This window comes from Eurosta solidaginis, chromosome 3 (assembly GCF_040869045.1).
Source record: "Eurosta solidaginis isolate ZX-2024a chromosome 3, ASM4086904v1, whole genome shotgun sequence".
NCBI lineage: Eukaryota > Metazoa > Arthropoda > Insecta > Diptera > Tephritidae > Eurosta > Eurosta solidaginis.
This window is the reverse complement of record NC_090321.1, coordinates 164,083,795-164,107,168: the sequence shown is the minus strand read 5'-3', so window position 1 is coordinate 164,107,168 and position 23,374 is coordinate 164,083,795. Positions and strand designations below refer to the sequence as shown.

Here is a 23,374-nt window from a genome sequence, read left to right as displayed (position 1 = left end):
AATTTGGTAAGCAGGCATATATTGGTGGGGGATTTGACATTTGTCGGAATCGACCGGATCGAACCACTATAGCATATACCTCCCATACAACCGATTGTTCAATAAGAGGGTTTTCGCCATTTCTGCCCCATTTCTGCCTCATTTTAACAGCACAAAACATCAAATTTTACCACAAGCTTACGTATTGGGCATAGATGGTTGTCTGAAAAAATCGTCAAGATCGGACAAAAAAATTTTTTTTAACCACACTTACCACCGTCTTTAGCACATGAATTCACTTGGGACTAAAAATCGATTTCAACAAAAATATGTCCGATCTTGACGATTTTTTCAGACAACCATATATGCCCAATACGTAAGCTTGTGGTAAAATCTGATGTTGCTAGCTGTTAAAATGAGGCAGAAATAGCGAAAAAAAAGCAAACAGCTTCGTTGCGTACAGACGTGTTTCAATTCGCTCGCACGACTCTTTTTATTTTCTTCTTATTTTGCTATGTCTAAGTGCATAATTTGTGACAATAAACTCTTGGAGGATACCTGTATCTCCTGTAATATTTGTTGCCAACAAGTGCATTTAAAATGTGCAAAATTAAACTCGAACTGTGTAAAACTTTTAAAATCAAATGCAAACATATTGTAACGAATTTACTTGCAAATCCTCTTATTTGCAATCCTCTGCTAAGTTCGAATCACTAAACTGTTGAATAAATAACTCCAATTTGTAATAATGTAAAATTGCCTTTATTAAAGTACTTCACAATAACAAACTGTGCAACGAATAGCTTGCTTAATAACCACACTGATTGATAGCTCAATGAAACTCTACTATTCAAAATAACACTGCTATTGCTTGCTAGATATCGTCTTAATCAAACTGCTTGACAACTCAAATCAAACTGAATTACTTCTTACTCGCTTGCCCCGCTTTTATAGTTTACGCTGCATACATCTAGGCTCTTCTATTTCCAGAAGTTACTAGTTAGTTTCGGCTACAAAATCGCCAGCCACAACTACGTGCACAAATTATTGCTCTCTCTTGTGACAACTCAGATAAGATATATGCATGTATTTGTGCATTGCCGCTCCGAATTTCGTATACGTACATATGTGTAGACGCAATTATTTATTCGTTTATGTAGATACATAATGATTGAATTATTGATGTGCATTCACGTCGCTGGTTAGCATCGGCTTAGAGACGATAGCATTGCTCAGTGCTACTAACATTCGTTACACTGCCCTCCACCTAAGTCTGATCGTCCCGATCAGACAAATCTCTCAATCTAAACGCTGCTAGCATCGCCAAATGTACCACTCTTCTATTTCGTGATTTCCCAATTGCTTGTATGCGGTAGATGATATCACTTATCTTCTTCACAACCTTGTACGGGCCTTCCCAACTGCACCGAAATTTGGATGGAACACCTTTCCGCCGGTGAGGGTTGTATAACAGTACCAAATTTCCCTCCCGGAAACCTTGCGAATTATTTTCCTTGTCGTACCTGTGTTTCATCTTACTACTCATTATTCTGGATCGTTCCCTCGCACTCTGTTGCTCGGCCAATGAAGAACTACTTCGTAGAGCTTGCGCTGGACGGATTTGCTTTGCATAATCAGTATCGTTCCGACGCTTCACAACAGTAGTGTGCCTTGGCTTGAAACCACCCTTGCAATCTTTCTTCGTTTTAGTACGTCCGTTAGGGCTTTTCAATGCCAGTGTTTCGCTCACAGGTACCTTCGGCTTTGATTTGTTTGGCCCATTTGTTCCATCAAGCTTTACCTTTGAATTTCGTGGCCTTCGTCGAGTCTTCTCCACCAGTACCCGATTACTGCTGAACCCTTTTTCCAAACTAAAGTTAAGTGGCACATCTTGGTTCTCATAACGTATCACCCTTCTCTGCATATCGATCTTGATGTCATGGTCAACCAAGAAATCCACTCCCAATATAACTTCATCAACAATCTCCGCCACAACAAATTTGTGTAGAACCATGACCTTCCCAATCAATACTTCACATATCACTTCTCCCTGAACTTGGTTATACTCGCCAGTGACCGTACGCAACTTTGCTCCAGGTAACGGTTTTACTCTCCTGTTGACCAAGTCAGATCGGATCAAGGAATGAGATGCGCCCGTATCTACAGTCAGTACACGTTCTTTACCATCCACATTCCCTCTGACGGTAAGACTGCTTGATTTCCTTCCCATTTGCGACACAGATATCACGGGACATTCAATAGCCGGGGCAAGTTTTCGTTCTTTACATTCGACACGCTCTTGCTCATTTCCGCCAGCTTTGCGTTTACGGCCACCCACATTGTTGGAACTATTAGGACCAAGATCGCAATGACGTGCAATGTGACCTGGGTTGCCGCACTTAAAACATTTAATAACTCTGGCATTCTTCTGTTGAGATCCCTTCAGTGCTTCCAAAATTGTGTCTACCCACTCTGGCCTTTCTACTTCCACACGATGAGCTTTGTATGCTGGTTTACTCAATAGTGAGGCGGTTTCCTGAGTCAATGCATGTGATACCGTCTCTGCAAATGTTGGCTTTGGGTTTGCGTATGTGGCTCGCTTCGTTTCGACGTCCCGTATGCCATTTATAAAGCTCTGAATTTTTACTCTTTCGGTGTATTCCACGGGTGCGTCGGCATTCGCCAAATGTGCAAGCCTTTCGACATCTGACGCAAACTCCTGCAAAGTCTCATTAGCTTTTTGGTAGCGGTTTTGCAACTCTATTTGGTGTATCTGCTTCCTGTGTTCGCTTCCGTATCGCCTCTCTAGAGCGTTCATCAATGTTTCGTAGTTGTTCCGCTCTCCCTCGGGAATAGGCTGTAGGATTTCAGCAGCAGATCCTTTCAATGCCACGAATAGTGCAGCAACTTTATCTTGTTCACTGCTGCGGTCTTCTCAAACTGAATCTTAAACACCTGGAAAGGAGCAGAACCGTCAAAGGATGGTGTTTTTACCTTTGGATTACTCGCTGAAACTGCTGGACGATTAAGTTGCAATTCCTGTATACGACCTCTCAAAGCATCCACCTCTGCCTCAAATTTTTCTTCAAACTGCGTTATTTTCTCGTCTATACGCGCTTCGAGTTTTGATGATATACGCGCCTCTTGCTCTTTCAGTTGTGTTTCCATCTTTGATGTAATCTGTGTCGACATTTCTGAAATACGTGTCTCATGTGATTCCAGCTGGGATGCCATATATGTCTTCTGCTCTTCAAGTTGAGATGACATTTGCGATGACATTTGCTTCAGCACTGCTAGTATCGCGTTAGTGTCTACATTCGGAGTCTCTATCTTCTCTTCCAATTTAGTCGCTGGCTCTTCCACATCGGGATAAAAGACATACTCGTCCACATCAATTCCTTCCAACTCCATTACCTCTCGTAGCCGTGCTTGAAGTTCGATCTTATTGCCGGTTGTATTCAATCCACGGCTCTCCAACTCCTTCTTCAATTGCTGGATCTTCAATTCACTGAACTTTGCCATGTCCTTGTAGTCCTCTGGAATTTATTCAACAATTCCTCTTCTGACACCAATTGTAACGAATTTACTTGCAAATCCTCTTATTTGCAATCCTCTGCTAAGTTCGAATCACTAAACTGTGGAATAAATAACTCCAATTTGTAATAATGTAAAATTGCCTTTATTAAAGTACTTCACAATAAAAAACTGTGCAACGAATAGCTTGCTTAATAACCACACTGATTGATAGCTCAATGAAACTCTACTATTCAAAATAACACTGCTATTGCTTGCTAGATATCGTCTTAATCAAACTGCTTGACAACTCAAATCAAACTGAATTACTTCTTACTCGCTTGCCCCGCTTTTATAGTTTACGCTGCATACATCTAGGCTCTTCTATTTCCAGAAGTTACTAGTTAGTTTCGGCTACAAAATCGCCAGCCACAACTACGTGCACAAATTATTGCTCTCTCTTGTGACAACTCAGATAAGATATATGCATGTATTTGTGCATTGCCGCTCCGATGTTCGTATACGTACATATGTGTAGACGCAATTATTTATTCGTTTATGTAGATACATAATGATTGAATTATTGATGTGCATTCACGTCGCTGGTTAGCATCGGCTTAGAGACGATAGCATTGCTCAGTGCTACTAACATTCGTTACAATATGATACCTGTGATTTTGTGAATCTCAATAGTTTATTTTTGGATGTCAACTGGACTGCTCTAATAGAAAATTCAAGTATCGATGATTGCTTTTCCAACTTCAAAGCATTTATACATGAGCTCTGTATGAATAATATATCCATTAAAAAGAAGCGACCACATAGTATTCCATGGTAAGAAACAAATTTCACAAACGTTTTCTGCTCACTAATAATATATATTTTTATTATAAATATAAAAACTTTGCTGTCGAGTTCAATCGCCTAGATAAATATCTGTTCAATAAATTCATTCGCGGCGCCGAGTGGAGTATTAAAAGTAATCCGAAATATTTTTGGACGTTTATCAAATCAAAAAGATCATGCTTTTTCAATCCAAAGTCAGTGTTTCTTGATGATCAGTTCGCTGATTGGCCCAATGATGTAGCTAATCCGTTTGCTAACTTTTTTAAGTCTAATTTTACTACTGAAAATGATTACCCCCACATCAAGCTTTTCTTCAAATTTCTCACACCTTAATTTTGGGTATCTTACCCTATCTTCAGAAGACATTGCCAAAGGGCTTGCCACACTTAAGCCGCCTTCTCAAACCGATATTGACGGCCTGTCGGCACTCCTTTTAAAAAAATGTCCTGCTCTAATTGCACCATTGAAAATTATTTTCAATAAATCTCTTGCTTCAGGAACCTTCATTAATGATTGGAAAGTTGCTCACATAGTCCCAATCTTGAAATCAGGTAAGAAAAACGATGTTCGCAATTATAGACCTATCTCAAAGCTCTCTACCATTTCTAAGCTTTTTGAGTATATTGTAAAAGATAAACTGTATTTTGCAACCAAATCTCTTATTTGCCAAAATCAACATGCGTTTGTGTCTGGGCGATCCACAGCCACGAATTTAGCCGTATTTGTAGATTACTGTCATACTGCTTTCTCAGCTGGATTCCAGGTTGATTGCGTATATACAGACTTCTCGAAGGCCTTTGACAAAGTTTGTCACAGAGTACTACTTGGTAAGCTTGCTTATATGGGTTTCCATTCCTGCTTTTTGAAATGGATACAATCATACCTCTCTAATAGACGCTGTGTTGTTACTATCGATGGTGTTTCGTCAGAACCTTTCATTGCTTCATCCGGTGTCCCGCAAGGAAGCGTTCTAGGCCCTCTACTGTTTGTTCTTTTCATCATAATTAGTTGCTTTTTATTTGCAAATTATTTACTGTATGCAGATGATCTCAAAATTTTCGCGGTAGTCAGGGATACTTCTGATGAAGCTAAGTTTCAACGTGATATTGACGCTGTTCATTCATGATGTTTACGTTATAGACTCCCTTTAAATATTAAAAAGTGCTTTAAGATGACGTTTGCTAAAATTTTGAATGTTCGTATTACGAACTATAGCATTTCGAACACTTTTCCGCGCAATGTTACTGAAGTAAAAGATCTAGGGATTATCTTTGATCCGAAGTTGAACTTTAATAATCATGTTGACTTCATCATTGCAAAGTCCTACTCAGTACTTGGTTTTATCCGTCGGAATTCCACTAAGTTTTCTGACCCTTACTCTCTGAAAATGTTATATATAACATTTGTGCGCTCGCGTCTTGAGTATGCAGTTTTCATATGGAGGCCCTATAGCCAAGTTTCTATTAAAAGAATAGAACGTATTCAAATGGTGTTTCTTAAATTCGCTCTAAGAACCTTAAAATTCGACGATTCCCTACGTATGCTTCACGTCTCATGCTTATTGACCTACAATCTTTGGATACTCGTAGGTCTATGTTGTCGATGACTTTTATATTCAATATTATTCAAGGGATCCTTGATTGCCCTTTTCTCATGGAAAGGATTACTTTTAATGTTCCTAGGCGTAACCTCCGAGTCACTTACCCTTTTTGCTGCAAAAAGGTTAAAACTAATTTCGCCAAGAGTGCTCCTCTTGCAAGATCTATGCGAGGATTTAATATTTTTTCTCAAAAAATCGTCATTGATTTTTCAATGACCACTTTCGTAAATCGTTTTCGCTCATTATCTATAGATATTTAAACTTGTTTTAAATGCTTAGCATATTAATTTCTTAAGTTTAGTATGTAACCACGGTTGCCAATTTGGGTCCATTTGGACCAAAAATGCTCCCTTCCAAACCCATTTGGTCCACTGGCCCATTTTCTTAAAGTTTGGTCCTTTTTAGGCAGTTGCCACGATTTTAGTACTTTTCTTTTTTTTTCACTCAGGTAAAAGTTCACAATATTGCCCAAAAAATTTGCAGCACATCCGTTAACCCACATGTAATTTTGAATTTACTTGAATGGATGTCTCACCACAAAAAATTGCTCAGTCAATAAAAATGTACGAGAACAGTGACATTTCACCTAGGAAATAATTTAGGCGAGGCATTAAAAAGAAAAGTGTTGGCAAACACACTGTCGTTAATTGTTGATGAAACAGCCGACTTATGAAAAAACTCTTGTTTAATATTTATAATAACAATTACTAGGTATTTCCACCGGTTATTAAACACTTAGTGAAAGATTTTTGTCACTAAGAAATATGACAAGGCTTGCAACTGATGGAGCGTGGAATTTAATGAATTGAAAACTAAGTAAAATAATGAAACTAATTTATTTTGTAATAAGTGTACTTGCCACTTACTTAATTTAAGCCTACCGAGAGATATTGAGAGTTTGTGAAGGCACGTCGATATTTAAATCTTTTTCACCCAGCACAAGAAATATTTTAACTGGAAGGCAGAAATACTTCTTGAAGTCGATAACTTTATAAATGTACAACGAATGCGATTAAAAAATTTTATTTTTATATTCAGCTATTGAAGCAAATGCAAAAGAGATTTGATTTTGGAAGAAATATTTTGTGTAAAATTATCCCCGTAGGTGCTAGCATTATCCCCTGATGCCAGGTATCAAAACTCACACTTACTGAATCTAGGCTATGATATAAAGTTTAAACTTTAAGAGAAAAAGTAAGCATCTATAGAAATAGAACTAACAAAATTGCTTAGTTTCGTTTATGCTCTACTGAGTTTTCCACATAGTTCGACCAGAACGCAAATTTTTGAACCCTTCGTTACTAAAATTTAACTGCGCTATACATTTTATTTCATTGCAACTAACAACATAATGCTGGAACTAAACGCTTTGTGAGCAAATCTAGGTTCACAACGTTAGGTTGGTGAACGACATACACCTATTCTAGAAATGTGAAAATATAATACCATGAACTACATTTTATTTTTGTTTTTTCCTTGAATTTAAGCAAAGTAATTATTATGTCCAGTAAAATTTATATAGGAAACCATGGAAACATCCTAAAGATTTGTATTTTACAACGAATACGTTTTAGACCCAACCTTATAATGTGGCTTATTTGTTTTTATAATTTTCAAATACTAAATTTTAACATATCTAATTTTCAAAGTGCCTTAAAAACATTTTTTTCAATTAAAGAAAATATTTTGCACTGACCTAGCAAAGTTTTAGGCCCAGCCTAATAATCTGGCTTATTTCTTTTTATATTTTTCAAATATTAAATATTAACATATTTAATTTTCAAAGTGACTCAAAAACATTTTTAGCATACAAAAATAAATTTTTTTGTTAAATTCAAGGGCAGTCTCAGTCCCGCCACCCCTTAGCCAGTTCTGCATTTCTATACTTAGATACCATTAAAAAAGCGTTGTACATAATTTTCATTGTGCCTCAAATACCTGCTCAAAAATGCTTACCAGCTCTCCTACTATTAGTGGAACTTTTTTTCCCTGAGCCCAAAACCTATCGAAAAATCGATGGCGCGATGTGGGTTAACTTTCGTCCATGCAAATCAACCCAGCTTACTATATATTATACATGAAATATATAATTTTATATAAATATGTGTGTATAACTTACATATGAACTTTGTTGAGTAAATAATATTTTCAGATTCCCACCGCAGTCATTAACGGATATGTGGCTGACGATGCTTTCGATGATATCTGGTGCCACATGTTACGCCCTGTTCTTAGGTCATGCGACCAATTTGATTCAAAGTTTGGATTCTAGTAGACGGCAATATCGTGAAAAAGTGAAACAGGTGGAAGAATATATGGCCTATCGTAAGCTTCCTCGAGACATGCGTCAAAGGATTACCGAGTATTTTGAGCATCGGTATCAAGGAAAATTTTTCGACGAAGAATGTATACTTGGTGAACTGAGCGAAAAATTGAGAGAAGATGTAATCAATTACAATTGTAGGTAAGTAAAGAAGTAGGCTTTGTCGTTATCTTAACAATTTTATAGCTGTATGTGTCCTATATTAAAGTGTTTCAAAATAAAAAAATCTTGAAAATCAAGATTCCGATTATTTGGTGGAGAAGATGAGGCTTGGTTCAAGAGGAGCTCGAAAAGCTTAAGCATGGCAGACCTTTGCTTTCGAAAAAGTTAAGGCTTTTTTACCAAGTCTGCCTAATAGAAAAATATCGCTTTTCATAAATTATAGAAAACTGTCGCTTCAATTTTAAAAGTTTTTTTGGTAGGGGATCCGAATGGTCAGTGAATAAAGACGCTGGCCTTAAAATATAGGCTATATGCATATATGTATGTACATACATATATACAACAAAAAATGTGTTTATTAACATCTAGCCCAAAGTGCTCGGATATAATTATATAATGATTATTTGTACGTATATATATACATATATATATTGTAACGAATTCTGGGGATTTCTGATAATTATGCACCTTCTACTAACGTTCGAATCGCTGAACTGTCGAATAAATAACTGCAATATTCAGTATTTCAAAATGGTCTTTATTTAGACTACTTTGGGAGTAGTACAATTATATTTCAATATCACGTACTTCATAAAAGCGTGTTTTAAACAAACTGATTACTGATTCCTCAGCTTGCGCTGCTTTTGTATTTTCGGTTATCTAGTTCGCCAATTCTCATAAGGTCTAGTCGTTTCATTATCATGTATTCTAAATACATTCTCAGTGAAAAGTCATCTGCCCTGCAGATGCCGTTCGGAGTCGGTATAATACAAGTAGGTCCTGTCCCGCCAATTTGTAGGAAAAATTAAAAGGAGCACATACATGAACATAAGTACAAAGTGGAAAATTACCCCCGGTTCTCAACATTTACCTTTTTAAGATTTCAAAAATTAAAAAAATGTGTTCTTTGATTTCATCGAACACAATTTCGGGCGTTATCCACACTCTTGATAGCTTTACACCAATTACCACTAATGAAAAAACAAGTAAGGGTGTCCAAGTTCGGGTGTAACCGAACATTATATACTCAGCGTGAGCTTCAATTGTACAGTTCATTTCAAATAAATTACTTTTGTACATAACACATAGCACCGCCCATTTAAAAAAAAGTTCTCCTAGTTTCCTCTTGCAACAAATCTTGGTAAGTGAAATATGATTGATATTAAACTATTTTTCGCTAAGATATAGCTTATTATTCTAGTCTAAGACCCTTTTAAATTTCCTTAATATACAAGTAGGCATGGTCTTCAACCGATTCCGTTCATTTTTACTAGAAATATTTCCTGCAATAACGCAAATATATTGTAACGAATTTACTTGCAAATCCTCTTATTTGCAATCCTCTGCTAAGTTCGAATCACTAAACTGTTCAATAAATAACTCCAATATTGAATAATGGAAAAATGGCCTTTATTAAAGTACTTCACAATAAGACTTATACTTTGCTACTCGCTGGCTTAATAACCAAACTGATTGATAACTCAAATTAAACTCTACTATTGGCCGCCAGATCGCGTGCTTAATCAATAACTGATTGAGTGCTCAACTCAAACTGAATTACAGCGCCTCTACATCTGTCGCCTTTTATACTCTTTGGTTTCCTCGTTCGCATTTTTCTAGAATCTACTAGCATTGTCCATGAGCTCTCAAACTTCTCAGCTATAACTAAAATTGCACAATTTTATACATCTTTTAGGCGCTTCCAGAATCTACTAGTCCAGTAGCTCTCAAACTTCTCAGATATATGCATGTGTTAGTGCATTGACTCTCCGCTGCTCGTATACGTACATGGTACATATATGTAGACGCAGTTATTGTTTCGTTTATGTAGATACATAATGATTGAATTATTGATGTGCATTCACGTCACTTAGAGATGATAGCATCGCTCAGTGCTGCTAACATTCGTTACACTGCCCTCCACCTAAGTCTGATCGTCCCGATCAGACAAATCTCTCGATCTAAACGCTGCTAGCCTCTCCAAATGAACCACTTTCATTTTGGTTCGTGGTTTGCCAATGGTTTGTATGCGGTACACTACATCGTTGATCCGCTTTACAACTTTGTATGGGCCTTCCCAGTTACACTGCAATTTCGGGGACAAACCTTTTTTTCGTTGTGGGTTGTATAGCAGCACCAAATCTCCTTCCTGAAACCCTTCCGAATTAATTGCTTTATCGTACTTCGCTTTCATCTTGTCACTCATAATCTTTGCTCGTTGCCTTACCAGATCGTGTATCTCTCTCAGCTCTTCTTCCAAGACACCAGTGGATTTCTTGACAGTCCTCTCCGCATCGGCATCTATCCCATACTTCAAATCAGCTGGCAGTCGAAGGTCATTGCCAAAAATTACCTTTGCGGGAGTTTGGCCCGTTGTGTCATGTACTGCCGATCGGTAGGCCATCAAGAATAATGATATGTGCGTATCCCAGTCCTTATGGTACTTGTCTACTACTTTCCTTAATTGCTCCTCCAATGTTCTATTGAAGCGTTCCACCATACCATCGGACTGAGGATGCAATGCAGTTGTCCGTGTTTTTCGAATGCCCAACTTCTTGCACATTTCTTGGAACACAGCTGATTCAAAATTCCTGCCTTGGTCAGAATGTAACTCCATTGGTACACCATACCTTGCAACCCATTCATTTTTAACCACTTCTGCTACTGTTTCTGCTTCTTGGTTTGGGATTGGGTATACCTCTGGCCATTTACTGAAATAATCCGTAACCATTACGTATTTGTTTCCGCGGTTGCTAGTAGGAAATGGACCTGCAACATCCATGGCGATCCTTTCAAATGGTGCACCTGAAATATACTGCTTCATCTGGCCATGACTTCCGGTTTTGGGCCCTTTCGCTCTGTTGCATACCTCGCAGTTGGCAATCCACTCGGTGACCGACTGACGGCAACCAACCCAATAGAATCTCTGCTTAATTTTCTCGAGTGTCTTCGTGATTCCAAGATGACCTCCACTTGGACCATTGTGCAGCTCCCTGAGCACGTCAGGAATCCTCTTCCTGGGAACAACTATCAGTTTCTTCTTGCATTGACCTTCCTCACTCTCCCATACTCGATACAAGCAACGGGATATCAATTCTAAACTGTTGCACTGTGCCCAATATGACTTCGCAATGAGACTCTCTGCTGACATCTCCTCTCTGCTTGGTCTTTCGTTTCGTTCGAGCCCTTGCATAACATGTGTCAGATCTGTATCTTCTAGCTGACACTTTCTTAGTTGTTCCTTGTCCCATTCATCCGTACACGTTATAGTCATTAGCCGGACATCTATAATGTCTTCTTTAGCCTTGGCCTTTGAGCAGTGCTTGCATTCCAGACTACATGGTCTTCGTGACATTGCATCAGCATTTCCATGGGTACTACCTTTTCGATGCTCAATGGAAAAGTCATAGCTTTGTAGTCGCTCGATCCACCGTGCCAATTGTCCTTCCGGATTACGGAACTGCAGAAGCCATTTCAACGCTGCGTGATCTGTCCTGGCACGGAATCGCTGGCCGTAGAGGTATTTGTGAAAACGTTTAATGCACTCTACCAATGCCAACAGCTCTCTCCGTGTAACGCAAAAGTTCCTCTCTGGTTTTCCAATTGAACGGCTGTAATATGCAACTACCTTCTCTTGTCCATCGACCAGTTGTGATAAAATGCCTCCTATAGCATATCCGCTCGCATCTGTGTCTAGAAAAAACGTTGCTCCTGGAATCGGGTATGCCAACATTGGGGCAGTGCACAACCGCTCTTTCAATGTTTGGAAAGCTACTTCTTGCTCCTTCTTCCATTCAAAAACTTTATTTTTCTTTGTTAGCTCGTGGAGACTATGGGCTACGCTGGCAAAATTTGGTACAAATCGGCGGTAATATGTGCACAGCCCAAGGAAACTTCTCAATTCATGCAGATTCTGTGGTCTTGGCCAATCCTTTACTGCCTCTATCTTTTCATTCGCTGTACAGACACTTTCTGTCGTTACCTTGTGGCCCAAATAATTTACTTCCTTTTTAAACAGCGTACACTTTTTGGGACTTAATTTCAGACCAGCGCCAGCTATTCTCTGGAAAACTTCCTCCAAGTTTTTAAGATGTTCATCAAAACTCTTGCCCAATACGGTGATGTCGTCCAGGTACACCAAGCATGTTTTCCAATGTAGTCCTTTCAGTACCTGGTCCATGAGTCTCTCAAAAGTAGCTGATGCATTACAAAGTCCAAAAGGCATCACTGTAAATTGCCAAAGACCATCACCGACACTGAAGGCTGTTTTCTCTTTATCTTCCTCCTTCACCTCAACTTGCCAGTAGCCGCTTTTCAAGTCCAGTGTGGAAAACCATTTCGTACCAGATAGCGAGTCCAGAGTGTCGTCAATTCTTGGCAACGGGTAGCTATCCTTTTTCGTAACGTCATTCAACTTTCGGTAGTCCAGGCAAAACTTCATTTTTCCATCCTTCTTCTTTACAAGTACTACCGGTGAGCTCCATGGACTAGCTGATGGTTTGATGACGCCGCTGTCACTCATTTTTTGTATGATTTGACTCACAACTTCCCGCTTCGCCAGTGGAACACTACGTGGAGATTTACGGATCGGCCTCGCATCTCCAGTGTCAATTTGATGTTTCACAATATTGGTGCGGCCTGGTTTGGAACCATCCTGGTCAAATATGTTCGCGTATTTTATGAGCAGTTGTTTTGCCTTACTCTGATAGGCTTCCTCTAGCCCATGCGCCCATGCCGTGATATCATTTGAAAGATCAGTATTACTAGATGAAACGTGTTCCTGGAGCTGTTCACAGTTAATAACTACTTCGGCCTCTTGGCATCTTCCCAAAATAGCTCCTTTGGTCAAATTGAATGGTGACTTGAACTCATTGAGTACTCTTACCGGAATACGTCCATCTTGTTTTGTCATAGCCAGGGTTTTTCCTACAAGTATGTTCTTACTTACTTACTTAATTGGCGCTTAACCGTCTAAACGGTTATGGCCGTCCAACAAGGCGCGCCAGTCGCTCCTTCGCTCCGCCAACCGGCGCCAATTGGTCACACCAAGGGAGTTTAAATCGTTTTCCACCTGGTCCTTCCAACGGAGTGGGGGCCGCCCTCTACCTCTGCTTCCATAGGCGGGTTCCGATAGAAACACTTTCTTGGCCGGAGCATCATCTTTCATTCGCATAACATGGCCTAGCCAGCGCAGCCGCTGCGTTTTAATTCGCTGGACTACAAGTATGTTCAGTGCTGATTTATTTGCTGCTTCGACAACCCACAATTTGTTTGTCCCACAATCTCCATCAACCTTTGCTGCTTCTGATTTTGGTGGTATTTTCTGACTCTCTTCCACCAGCACTCGTTTACTGCTGTAGCCTCTCTCGTAGCCGAAATTAAGTGGCACATCCATGTTCTTATATCGCATCGTCTTGCTTTGCATATCGATATTGATGCCTTGGTTGATTAAGAAGTCCACTCCAATTATGATTTCATCAACAATACCTGCCACTATAAAATTGTGAAGTACCGTGACGTTCCCAATTGCTACTTCACATTCTACTTCTCCAATTACCTGGGTGTCCTCTCCCGTGGCTGTACGTAATCTTGCTCCAAGCAATAGTCTTATCTTCTTGTTGACTGAATCTGATCGAATGATGGAATGGGATGCACTCGTATCTACAGTCAGTAAACGTTCCTTTCCATCCACATGTCCTCCGACAGTAAGATTGCTTGATTTCCTTCCAATTTGCGACACAGAGATTAGGGGGCGTTCAATTTAGGGAGCCAGCTGTCGCCCCTTGCGGCTGACTCGCTTTAGTTTAACGATTGAGTGGACTTGGATATTTGCTCATCTCCTTCAGCTCTGCGTTTTCGGTCACCCACATTGTTGGAGCTATTGGGACCGCTGCTGCAATGTCGTGCAATATGACCTGGGTTGCCGCACTTGAAACATTTAATAACTCCGGCATTTTTCTGTTGTGATCCCTTCAGTGCTTCCAAAATTGTGTCTACCCAATCTGGGTTTTCCACTTCCACAAGATGAGCTTTGTATGCTGGTTTACTCAATAGTGAGGCCGTTCCCTGAGTCAATGCATGTGATACCGTTTCAGCAAATGTGAGCTTTGGGTTTGCGTATGTAGCTCGCTTCGTTTCCACGTCCCGTATGCCATTTATAAAACTCTGGATTTTTACCCTCTCGGTGTATTCCACGGGTGCGTCCGCATTTGCGAGATGAGCCAACCTTTCAACATCCGAGGCAAACTCCTGCAAAGTATCATTCGCTCTTTGGTGACGGTTTTGCAACTCAATTTGGAATATATGTTTCCTATGCTCGCTTCCATAACGTCTCTCGACAGCGGCCATCAATGCTTCATAGTTGTTCCGCTCTCCTTCGGGAATCGTTTGTAGGATTTCGGCTGCTGGCGCTTTCAATGCCACGAACAGAGCTGCAACTTTATCTTCAGCATTCCAGTTGTTCGCTGCCGACGTCTTTTCAAATTGGAGCTTAAATACCTGGAACGTTGGGGATTTTACCTTCAGAGTAGACGTTGAAGTGATTGGACGGTTCAATTGTAACTCCTGAATCCGATCTTTCAAAGCATCCATCTCGGCCTCCACTTTATTTTGTCGTTCACTAACAGCCTCCAGCTGCGATGAGAATTTTGTTTCCTGTGCCTACAGCTTTGTTGAGATACGTTCTTCTTGTGCTTCGAGCTGTAATGTTATGCGTGCCTCTTGTTCTTTTAATTGTTCTGCAATTTGTGACGCCATGTGTGTTTTCTGTTCTTCCAATTGTGATGCCTCATATGTCTTCTGTTCTTCCAGTTGAGTTTCCATCTTGGATGTTATCTGTGTCGACATTTCTGACATACGCGTTTCTTGTGCTTCAATCTTCGATGTTATGCGTGTCTCCTGCGATTCCAATTGTGATGCCATTTGTGACGACATTTCTGACATTTGCGACGACATTGATGCTACTGTCGATGTTTGTGCAGATATTGCAGCCAATATCATGTTCAAGTCTGTGCTGGTAACCGTCTGCGATGTTTCGTTTTTCTCTTCAATTTTTGTTGTCTCCTCACCATCAAGATGAAAGACATACTCTTCCACATCAATTCCTTCTGCTTCCATTGCCTCTCGTAGCTGTGCCTGAAGTTCAAGTTTAACGCCGCTTGTATTCAATCCACAGCTCTCCAACTCCTTCTTTAGTTGCTGGATCTTCAATTCACCGAACTTTGCCATGTCCAAGTTGTATTCCCAATCTTCGGAATTTATTCAACAATTCCTCTTCTGACACCAATTGTAACGAATTTACTTGCAAATCCTCTTATTTGCAATCCTCTGCTAAGTTCGAATCACTAAACTGTTGAATAAATAACTCCAATATTGAATAATGGCAAAATGGCCTTTATTAAAGTACTTCACAATAACACTTATACTTTGCTACTCGCTGGCTTAATAACCAAACTGATTGATAACTCAAATTAAACTCTACTATTGGCCGCCAGATCGCGTGCTTAATCAATAACTGATTGAGTGATCAACTCAAACTGAATTACAGCGCCTCTACATCTATCGCCTTTTATACTCTTTGGTTTCCTCGTTCGCATTTTTCTAGAATCTACTAGCATTTTCCATGAGCTCTCAAACTTCTCAGCTATAACTAAAATTGCACTATTTTATACATCTTTTAGGCGCTTCCAGAATCTACTAGTCCAGTAGCTCTCAAACTTCTCAGATATATGCGTGTGTTAGTGCATTGACTCTCCGCTGCTCGTATACGTACATGGTACATATATATGTAGACGCAGTTATTGTTTCGTTTATGTAGATACATAATGATTGAATTATTGATGTGCATTCACGTCACTGCTTAGCATCGGCTTAGAGACGATAGCATCGCTCAGTGCTGCTAACATTCGTTACAATATGTACCCAATTTTATTACGATATGTTAATTTTTCTTCGAGTTATGGCTCCCGAAACATAGAAAATTAATGAATCATAAAAGGGGCGGTGTCACCCCCATTTCCTATTTGTTGTTATAACTCCACTTGGGATAAGAAATATAATTGATATCAAGCTCTTTTCTTCAAAGATATAGATTATTTTATTCGTCCACGACCCCTTTAAAAATATTTTGTATAATAATCGGCGTGGCCCTTAACCTATTTCGTTAATTTTTCTTCGAATAATTTTTTATAGTAAAAGCAAGTTCTCTGCTGAATGGTTTTTGATTTATGATTAAAAATATTTTTTAAATTGATTTTATCACAAGGCGGTGCCACGCCTATTTTCAAAATCAAGAGTCTCAATATCAGTCCACACATCAAATTTCAACATTCTATGTGTATTATTTACTAAATAATCAGGTTTTTTGTGTTTTCCGAAATGTTATATATATAAAAAGTGGACGTGGTTATCATCCGATTTTACTCATTTTCAATACCAATCTATTTTGGGTTCAGATAAGCCCGTATACCGAATTTGGTGAAGATATCTCAATAATAATCAAGTTATCGTGTTAACGGACGAGCAGTCGGGCGGACGAACGGACATGGCTTAATCAAATTTTTTTTTTCGATACTGATGATTTTGATTTATGGAAGTGTATATATATCTATCTCGAATTTTATTTTAAATGTTTAAAGAATCTTTTCTCAGTGCTAAAATATTTTAGAAAAATTTTTTGTTGTCAATTTGTTAGTTTAAATTTGAATATCATACCGAAGGGCTTTAGCTTCATATGGAAATTCTATTTCTTTGCACTTTCATATGAAATGCAGACACTTTCATATGAATCGAATTTATATGTGAGGGCATATGGGAGTGCTATGAAAAATTCTTCTATAGTCAAAGTGTGAATTTGTATTTGTGCCTATTCTTCAGGGCACAACAAAAACAAAAGTGCTATAAGCGTATAGGGGTTGAGCAGCTCTGATCACTGGGAATATCTACTTACATTTTTCTATTTAAGTGAACTTTTATCAACAATATATAAAATATAGTAATTTTTCATACTGGGTGGACTTGGTAAAACGGCCACAACCTTTTCCGAAATAAAGACTTTTTGCAATGTGTTTTCAACATTATTTGTAGTATTTATAAGATAATGTTGATAACGTAGTGTGTCAAGTGGCGGGATTTCTTAATAATTTTTTTTAAAAAGTAATTCGGTTTTGTTCGAAATAAAATTTCTACTTAAGACTTAAAATTTGTTTAACTCACACACCTTATCTAAGAAATAAATCACAATACTTGACACGAAAACTGTAAATCAATTATCATTATTATTAAGCGTCAATACATTGTAACCTTTATTTTGTTTAAATACCTCTCAAGGCTATTTACTCCATATCACGAAGAAATTAAGAGGCAAGCCAGTTAGATGGGAGGGTATCTGCCTGGCCAGAGTGGCGCACTCCCATAGAATGGATTTAACTTCGTTGCTGGGAGTATAAAGAGTTTGGCCCGTCTTTGCCCTGGGCATTCAATCCAGTGTTGTCTAAACTGCTTTGTTTCGCAATATGAATCTGTCAGACCATTTCAAAAAATCATGATAAATTATAGATCTATGGAGTATGCGTGGTCCGTAGTTAACATATTTTATAAATCCGGTTCACCTTTGCAGAGCTATTGTGATTTAAAAAATTGATTTCAATCACGGATCGCATCACACAATACGGTCCCCGACTTTTCTAAATGGAAGTTGTAATTCATATTTCATGAAAAATACCAAAAATAGGAAGGTTTGTAGTTCACCTAACTTCTAGTATATTAATTTAATAGAAAATGGTATGATAGGACTTTTTCTAATTAGACGTCACATTGGAAATATATAATAAGTGTAGTTGAGCCATTGAACCTAACCGGTTCTGCGATTCGATAAGTGGTTCGAACTGAACCGCTTCGATTTGCGGCCCTGGGAAAAACATAAGACTCCCCGATTGTATATTGGTATAAGGCGTTCTTAAACTGTTTTCTGATATGGAGATTTAATGCAACAAATCCTTCTTCTGCTCAGCTGACGATACCATATGTATCAGATCACATACATTTTTTCTTTTTTCACTTTTAGATCTCTAGTTGCGTCTGTGCCTTTTTTTGCAAATGCTGATTCCAATTTTGTATCTGACGTCGTAACGAAACTGAAATACGAAGTTTTTCAACCAGGTAAGACGACTGATTGAAAAAATATTGTATGAGTTTATTAATCCAATTTATTTTAAGGTGATATTATAATAAAGGAAGGTACAATTGGAACAAAAATGTACTTCATTCAGGAAGGAGTTGTGGATATTGTCATGGCAAACGGAGAGGTAATGATTAATACCAGAGCAAATATGTATGTACATATTATAGCCCGCTGAAATTACACACTGGATCAAAAGGTCGTATGTATGTTATGTATGGGTCCGTAGTGTTATCAGAAGTTTGTTTAACGACAAAACTGAAAACCCCTATCGAAAACAAGGATCCGTGTTATAAAATAACTCCGCCCCTAGGTAAATACTAGAAGCTTTCTAGCACCTATGCCACTTGCTGCCTCTAGATCTGACTGCTGGACCACTCCTAATAGCTGGAGTCTTATCCTGGAAAACGCAGGACACGAGCACAAAACGTGTTATAAGGAAATACTGCACGTGAGAACACAGCCATATGAAGCAAAAAAGCACAAGCAGTGACGTCCACAAACAGGCGTCGGACCTCTATGCCAGGAATTACCTGGCGGCGAATCCAGTACTTGAAGAAAAATACCCATAACTAGCGAAGGGGGAACGCACACTCCCTAGGGAAACACGAGTCACTCTAGCTCAAGTTCGATCTGGATAATGTAACAGGTTAAACTCTTACCTATCCAGAATCAACCCCGACATACAAAATGTATGTCCTGCTTGCAATGTGTCCCTACATGACACCAACCCTCTCTTCAATTGTCTCTAACACCCCTCTCATTATGGTCCACCCCTGTTGAAATAGCAAATTTACTTGGACTCCCGTTAGAGGATTTGTTTGTGATCAGAGGACAATTTGTGATCGGTTACACCTATTGTATGGGGCGAAGCACTGCTACAACAACAACAACAACTAGCAGTTCAAACTCCTCGCGCTCACGCCTTTCCGCCTCTGCTTTTTTAGAGATATGCTCCTGATGCTTTTACATCCCCTCGGGTTGACTTGTGCTCTCAGAGAGGTCTGAGATTCGAGTTGCGAAATCATTGATAGTCGTTGCAATTGCAGCCTTTCGACATCTAGCTTTCCTTGTGTTGCTGTGTTCCTGTACTGACGTAAATTTCAACAGAATTTTTGTCAAACAACGCTTAAGCTGTATATAACGAACTAACTTTATCTCGATTCTTTTCAGGTATCGTTGCTATTCTTTAAGTCACCTTTTCTCAAATTTCGTTTTGTAATATTTCTATTATACTTTTTGCTCTTTGCTTAACTCGACATATTTAATTATAAAATTTTTTTAAAAAAAACCCCTCTATTAAGTAAGTCGTATTTGAATATAACATTTACTAGACCTACGTTAATTGATATCTCTATTCGGATTATAAGGCGTATTAGCAATATCTATTTACGTATTTCTAACAACTGTTTCTGCATACTTGTCACGGGTGGGAGATATTCTCATTATTGAATAATTCATAAACAACTTCAAAGGAGTTAAAATTGAATTGTTGAATTCATTTAAAACGAGGTCTGACATTGTATAACGTATTTGAAATAAAAGGACGACTTGCAAAATTTAGAATAACAGATTTCGCCTTTTTTTGGTCACACGTTGGACAGAGCTAATGCTGTTCGACTCATTTAATAATAGGGCTTATTTTTTAAATAGGTATTTAAATCAGCTTCACTAAATAAAGTCAAGTAACGGTAGTTGTTTTTATTAGCCACTGGAGTGGCAAATCACAAACTGTTTGACAGCTTTTTCAAAACTATTTCAATTTTATAAGATTAATTATTTCCGCACCAAGATTCACATTCTTATGGAAACTCCTTTTAATCTTAATTAATTAGTTATTTCATTCAAAACTACTATGGTCACTACTGAAAAAATTAATTACAGGTTGCGACTTCACTTTCCGATGGCTCATACTTTGGTGAAATTTGCCTGTTAACGAATGCAAGACGAGTGGCCAGTGTACGCGCGGAAACCTATTGCAATTTGTTTTCATTGAGTGTCGATCACTTCAATTGTGTCTTGGACCAGTATCCACTAATGAGAAAAACTATGGAAACGGTCGCTGCAGAACGCCTAAACAAAATTGGAAAAAATCCAAATATTATGCAACAAAAAGATGAACAAATCAGCAATCCAGAATCGAATACCATAACAGCAGTGGTGAATGCCTTAGCTGCCGAGGCAGACGACTGCAAGGAAGATGAGTAAGTTTAAAATAAGAACAAACAAAAAAATAACTACTACAATCATCAAAGAGCACAGATCGTTGATCTAAGTTCTTTGGTTCACGATTGCCGAATGTTAATCACCAGCGGCGCATTGAGAAATCACTGCAATAATTAACTTTTAATTACTAACGGTCCAACTAATGATCGAAATAATTATATTTTTTAAGACAATTATTATTTTTTTACGGATATTCCATTGAAATGTCTGTGGCATGTCCTTATTCAACATTAAGTAGCTATATCGTCGTGTTTATTCGTTATCTACACTTTTTGAGAAAAAACGGGGTTTTTATATGCAAACAGTCATAAGGCATCGATAAAGGCGAGCTGATGTTCAGTTTGTCAAAACAAAGTCCCTTCATTGCTTCTTCTTCTTCTTAATTTACCATTTATCTACAGTTTTTGTATGCATTTCGCAAACTTTTCAGTTAGATTTCATCGCTTTCCCAAAAATGTTTATATTGTAGATACATGGCTCCGAATAAACGGAAAGATACCTTATATAACTGCGATGAAAGGTAAAACTATACCAACATAAACACACATCAACTTTAATAATCGGATGTTAACTAACCAAATTAATAAAAAAAACTTGGTTTCATGGGAAATGATAAAATAAAAAATTTCCCGAGCTTCTTGCAACAAAATCAAGCTTTTGAAATCGATTCTTAATATACGTCATACATACATACATAGGTATATAGCACACCAATAAAAGAAAGTGTTTAGCAGGGATAATATGCAATATGGGTGTTATAAAGAGAAAGAGCCGGTTTTATATCAGTTTTAAAGGAATAATAAGGTAGAACTTTTACCGTTGTACATTGGTTATGGTTATCATTTCCCAGTAAATGTAGGCTAGTGTATGACTTGCGAAGCGAAAGCTTTTTTTCGAATAAACCTATTTCTTATGTTATAAAATTCACTTAAAATGGAAAGATTTGACTTTGCTGTAAACAAATTTTTATCGCAAGTAAATTTGTTGGATACAGTATTCGCTTTGCCTCTTCATTATTTTTGAAAGTGATAATACCAGTCTACTTCCTTTTAAACTAAATATTATTAAGGTGTTAAAATAATTTTGTACATGGGTAATTAACGATTCTTACAAGAATAGGTGAGTCAATACTTTGCTTTACACCTTTAAATTTGAACTTTTTAACAAGGTTAACTGGAGCTATGCAAAATGGCTCTTTTTGTATACAAGGGATATCACCTTCTGTTATTCAGTGGAAAATATTTTGTGTGAGGAACATAGAAAACTCACGGAAGAACCAAAAGGGCGACACTATTTTTAGAAAAGAAAATGCCATAATTATTCGTATATTTTGTACAGATTATTTTATTTATAAATTTAGTTATAATTATTAACATATTTTTTTATTTAATATATAGCAAATTAGTATAGTTCCTTTTTAAATTAATTTAAATATTTTTTAATTAATTTAATATTGATGATATTTCAATAAATTTAATGTGATTTAGTTAATTGGACTATATTATGTTCTTTTTCATTTGCTTGTTTCATTTATTTGATACTCACTGTGCTAGGTATGTATAAAAGGGTAGTCAGGTTAAAAAAAATATTTTCAAACAATTGCTCAAAGGAATATAAAAATTTGGTTTATTTACAAGTTTAAGGAGCTTATGCACTTGGCGAAACTTAAGAGGAAATTTGTCATTTGAATAGACTGCCGTATTGTATCTACTCAATATACATATTTGATCAATCTAAGTTTGGATGTATTTGAAATCAAACGTTAATTCTCAAATGTAACTCAAATTCACACTTAGAGGCTTTGCACACAGAGTATATTAACTTTGATTGGATAATGGTTTTGTTGTACAGGTGCAAAGGAATAGTGATAAATATAGACTTCAAAATCATCAGTATCGAAAAAAAAATTGATTGAGCCATGTCCGTCCGTCCGTCTGTTCGTTAACACGATAACTTGAGTAAATTTTGAGGTATCTTGATGAAATTTGGTACGTAGGTTCCTGGGCACTCATCTCAGATCGCTATTTAAAATGAACGATATCGGACTATAACCACGCCCACTTTTTCGATATCGAAAATTTCGAAAAAGCGAAAAAGTGCGATAATTCATTACCAAAGACGGATAAAGCGATGAAACTTGGCAGGTGGGTTGACCTTATGACGCAGAATAGAAAATTCGTAAAATTTTGGACAGTGGGCGTGGCACCGCGCACTTTTAAAAGAACGTAATTTAAAAGTTTTTCAAGCTATAATTTGGCATTCGTTGAAGATATCATGATGAAATTTGGCAGGAACGTTACTCCTATTACTATATGTGTGCTAAATGGAAATTAGCAAACTCGGATGAAGAACACGCCCACTTTTGAAAAAAAAATGTGTAAGTCAAATTTTAACAAACAATTTAATATCTTTACAGTATATAAGTAAATTATGTCAACATTCAACTCCAGTAATGATATGGTGCAACAAAATACAAAAATAAAAGAAAATTTCAAAATGGGCGCCCGTTTTCATTTAATTTGTCCTAGTTTATTGCCATAAGTCAAAC

The 23,374-nt window shown here is 37.8% G+C and overlaps 1 protein-coding gene across 10 annotated transcripts in view; it reads left to right on the top strand.

Moving 5' to 3' along the window:
• Ih (hyperpolarization activated cyclic nucleotide gated potassium channel Ih) overlaps window positions 1-23,374 on the top strand; it is a 205,384-nt gene that overhangs the window by 162,822 nt on the left and 19,188 nt on the right. For all 10 annotated transcript variants that reach the window (XM_067773685.1, XM_067773684.1, XM_067773693.1 and 7 more), the window contains 4 exons: window positions 8,091-8,402; window positions 18,487-18,581; window positions 18,639-18,727; window positions 20,485-20,804. In XM_067773685.1, the coding sequence (XP_067629786.1) occupies window positions 8,091-8,402; window positions 18,487-18,581; window positions 18,639-18,727; window positions 20,485-20,804 (816 nt within the window). The remainder of the gene's footprint in view (window positions 1-8,090; window positions 8,403-18,486; window positions 18,582-18,638; window positions 18,728-20,484; window positions 20,805-23,374) is intronic.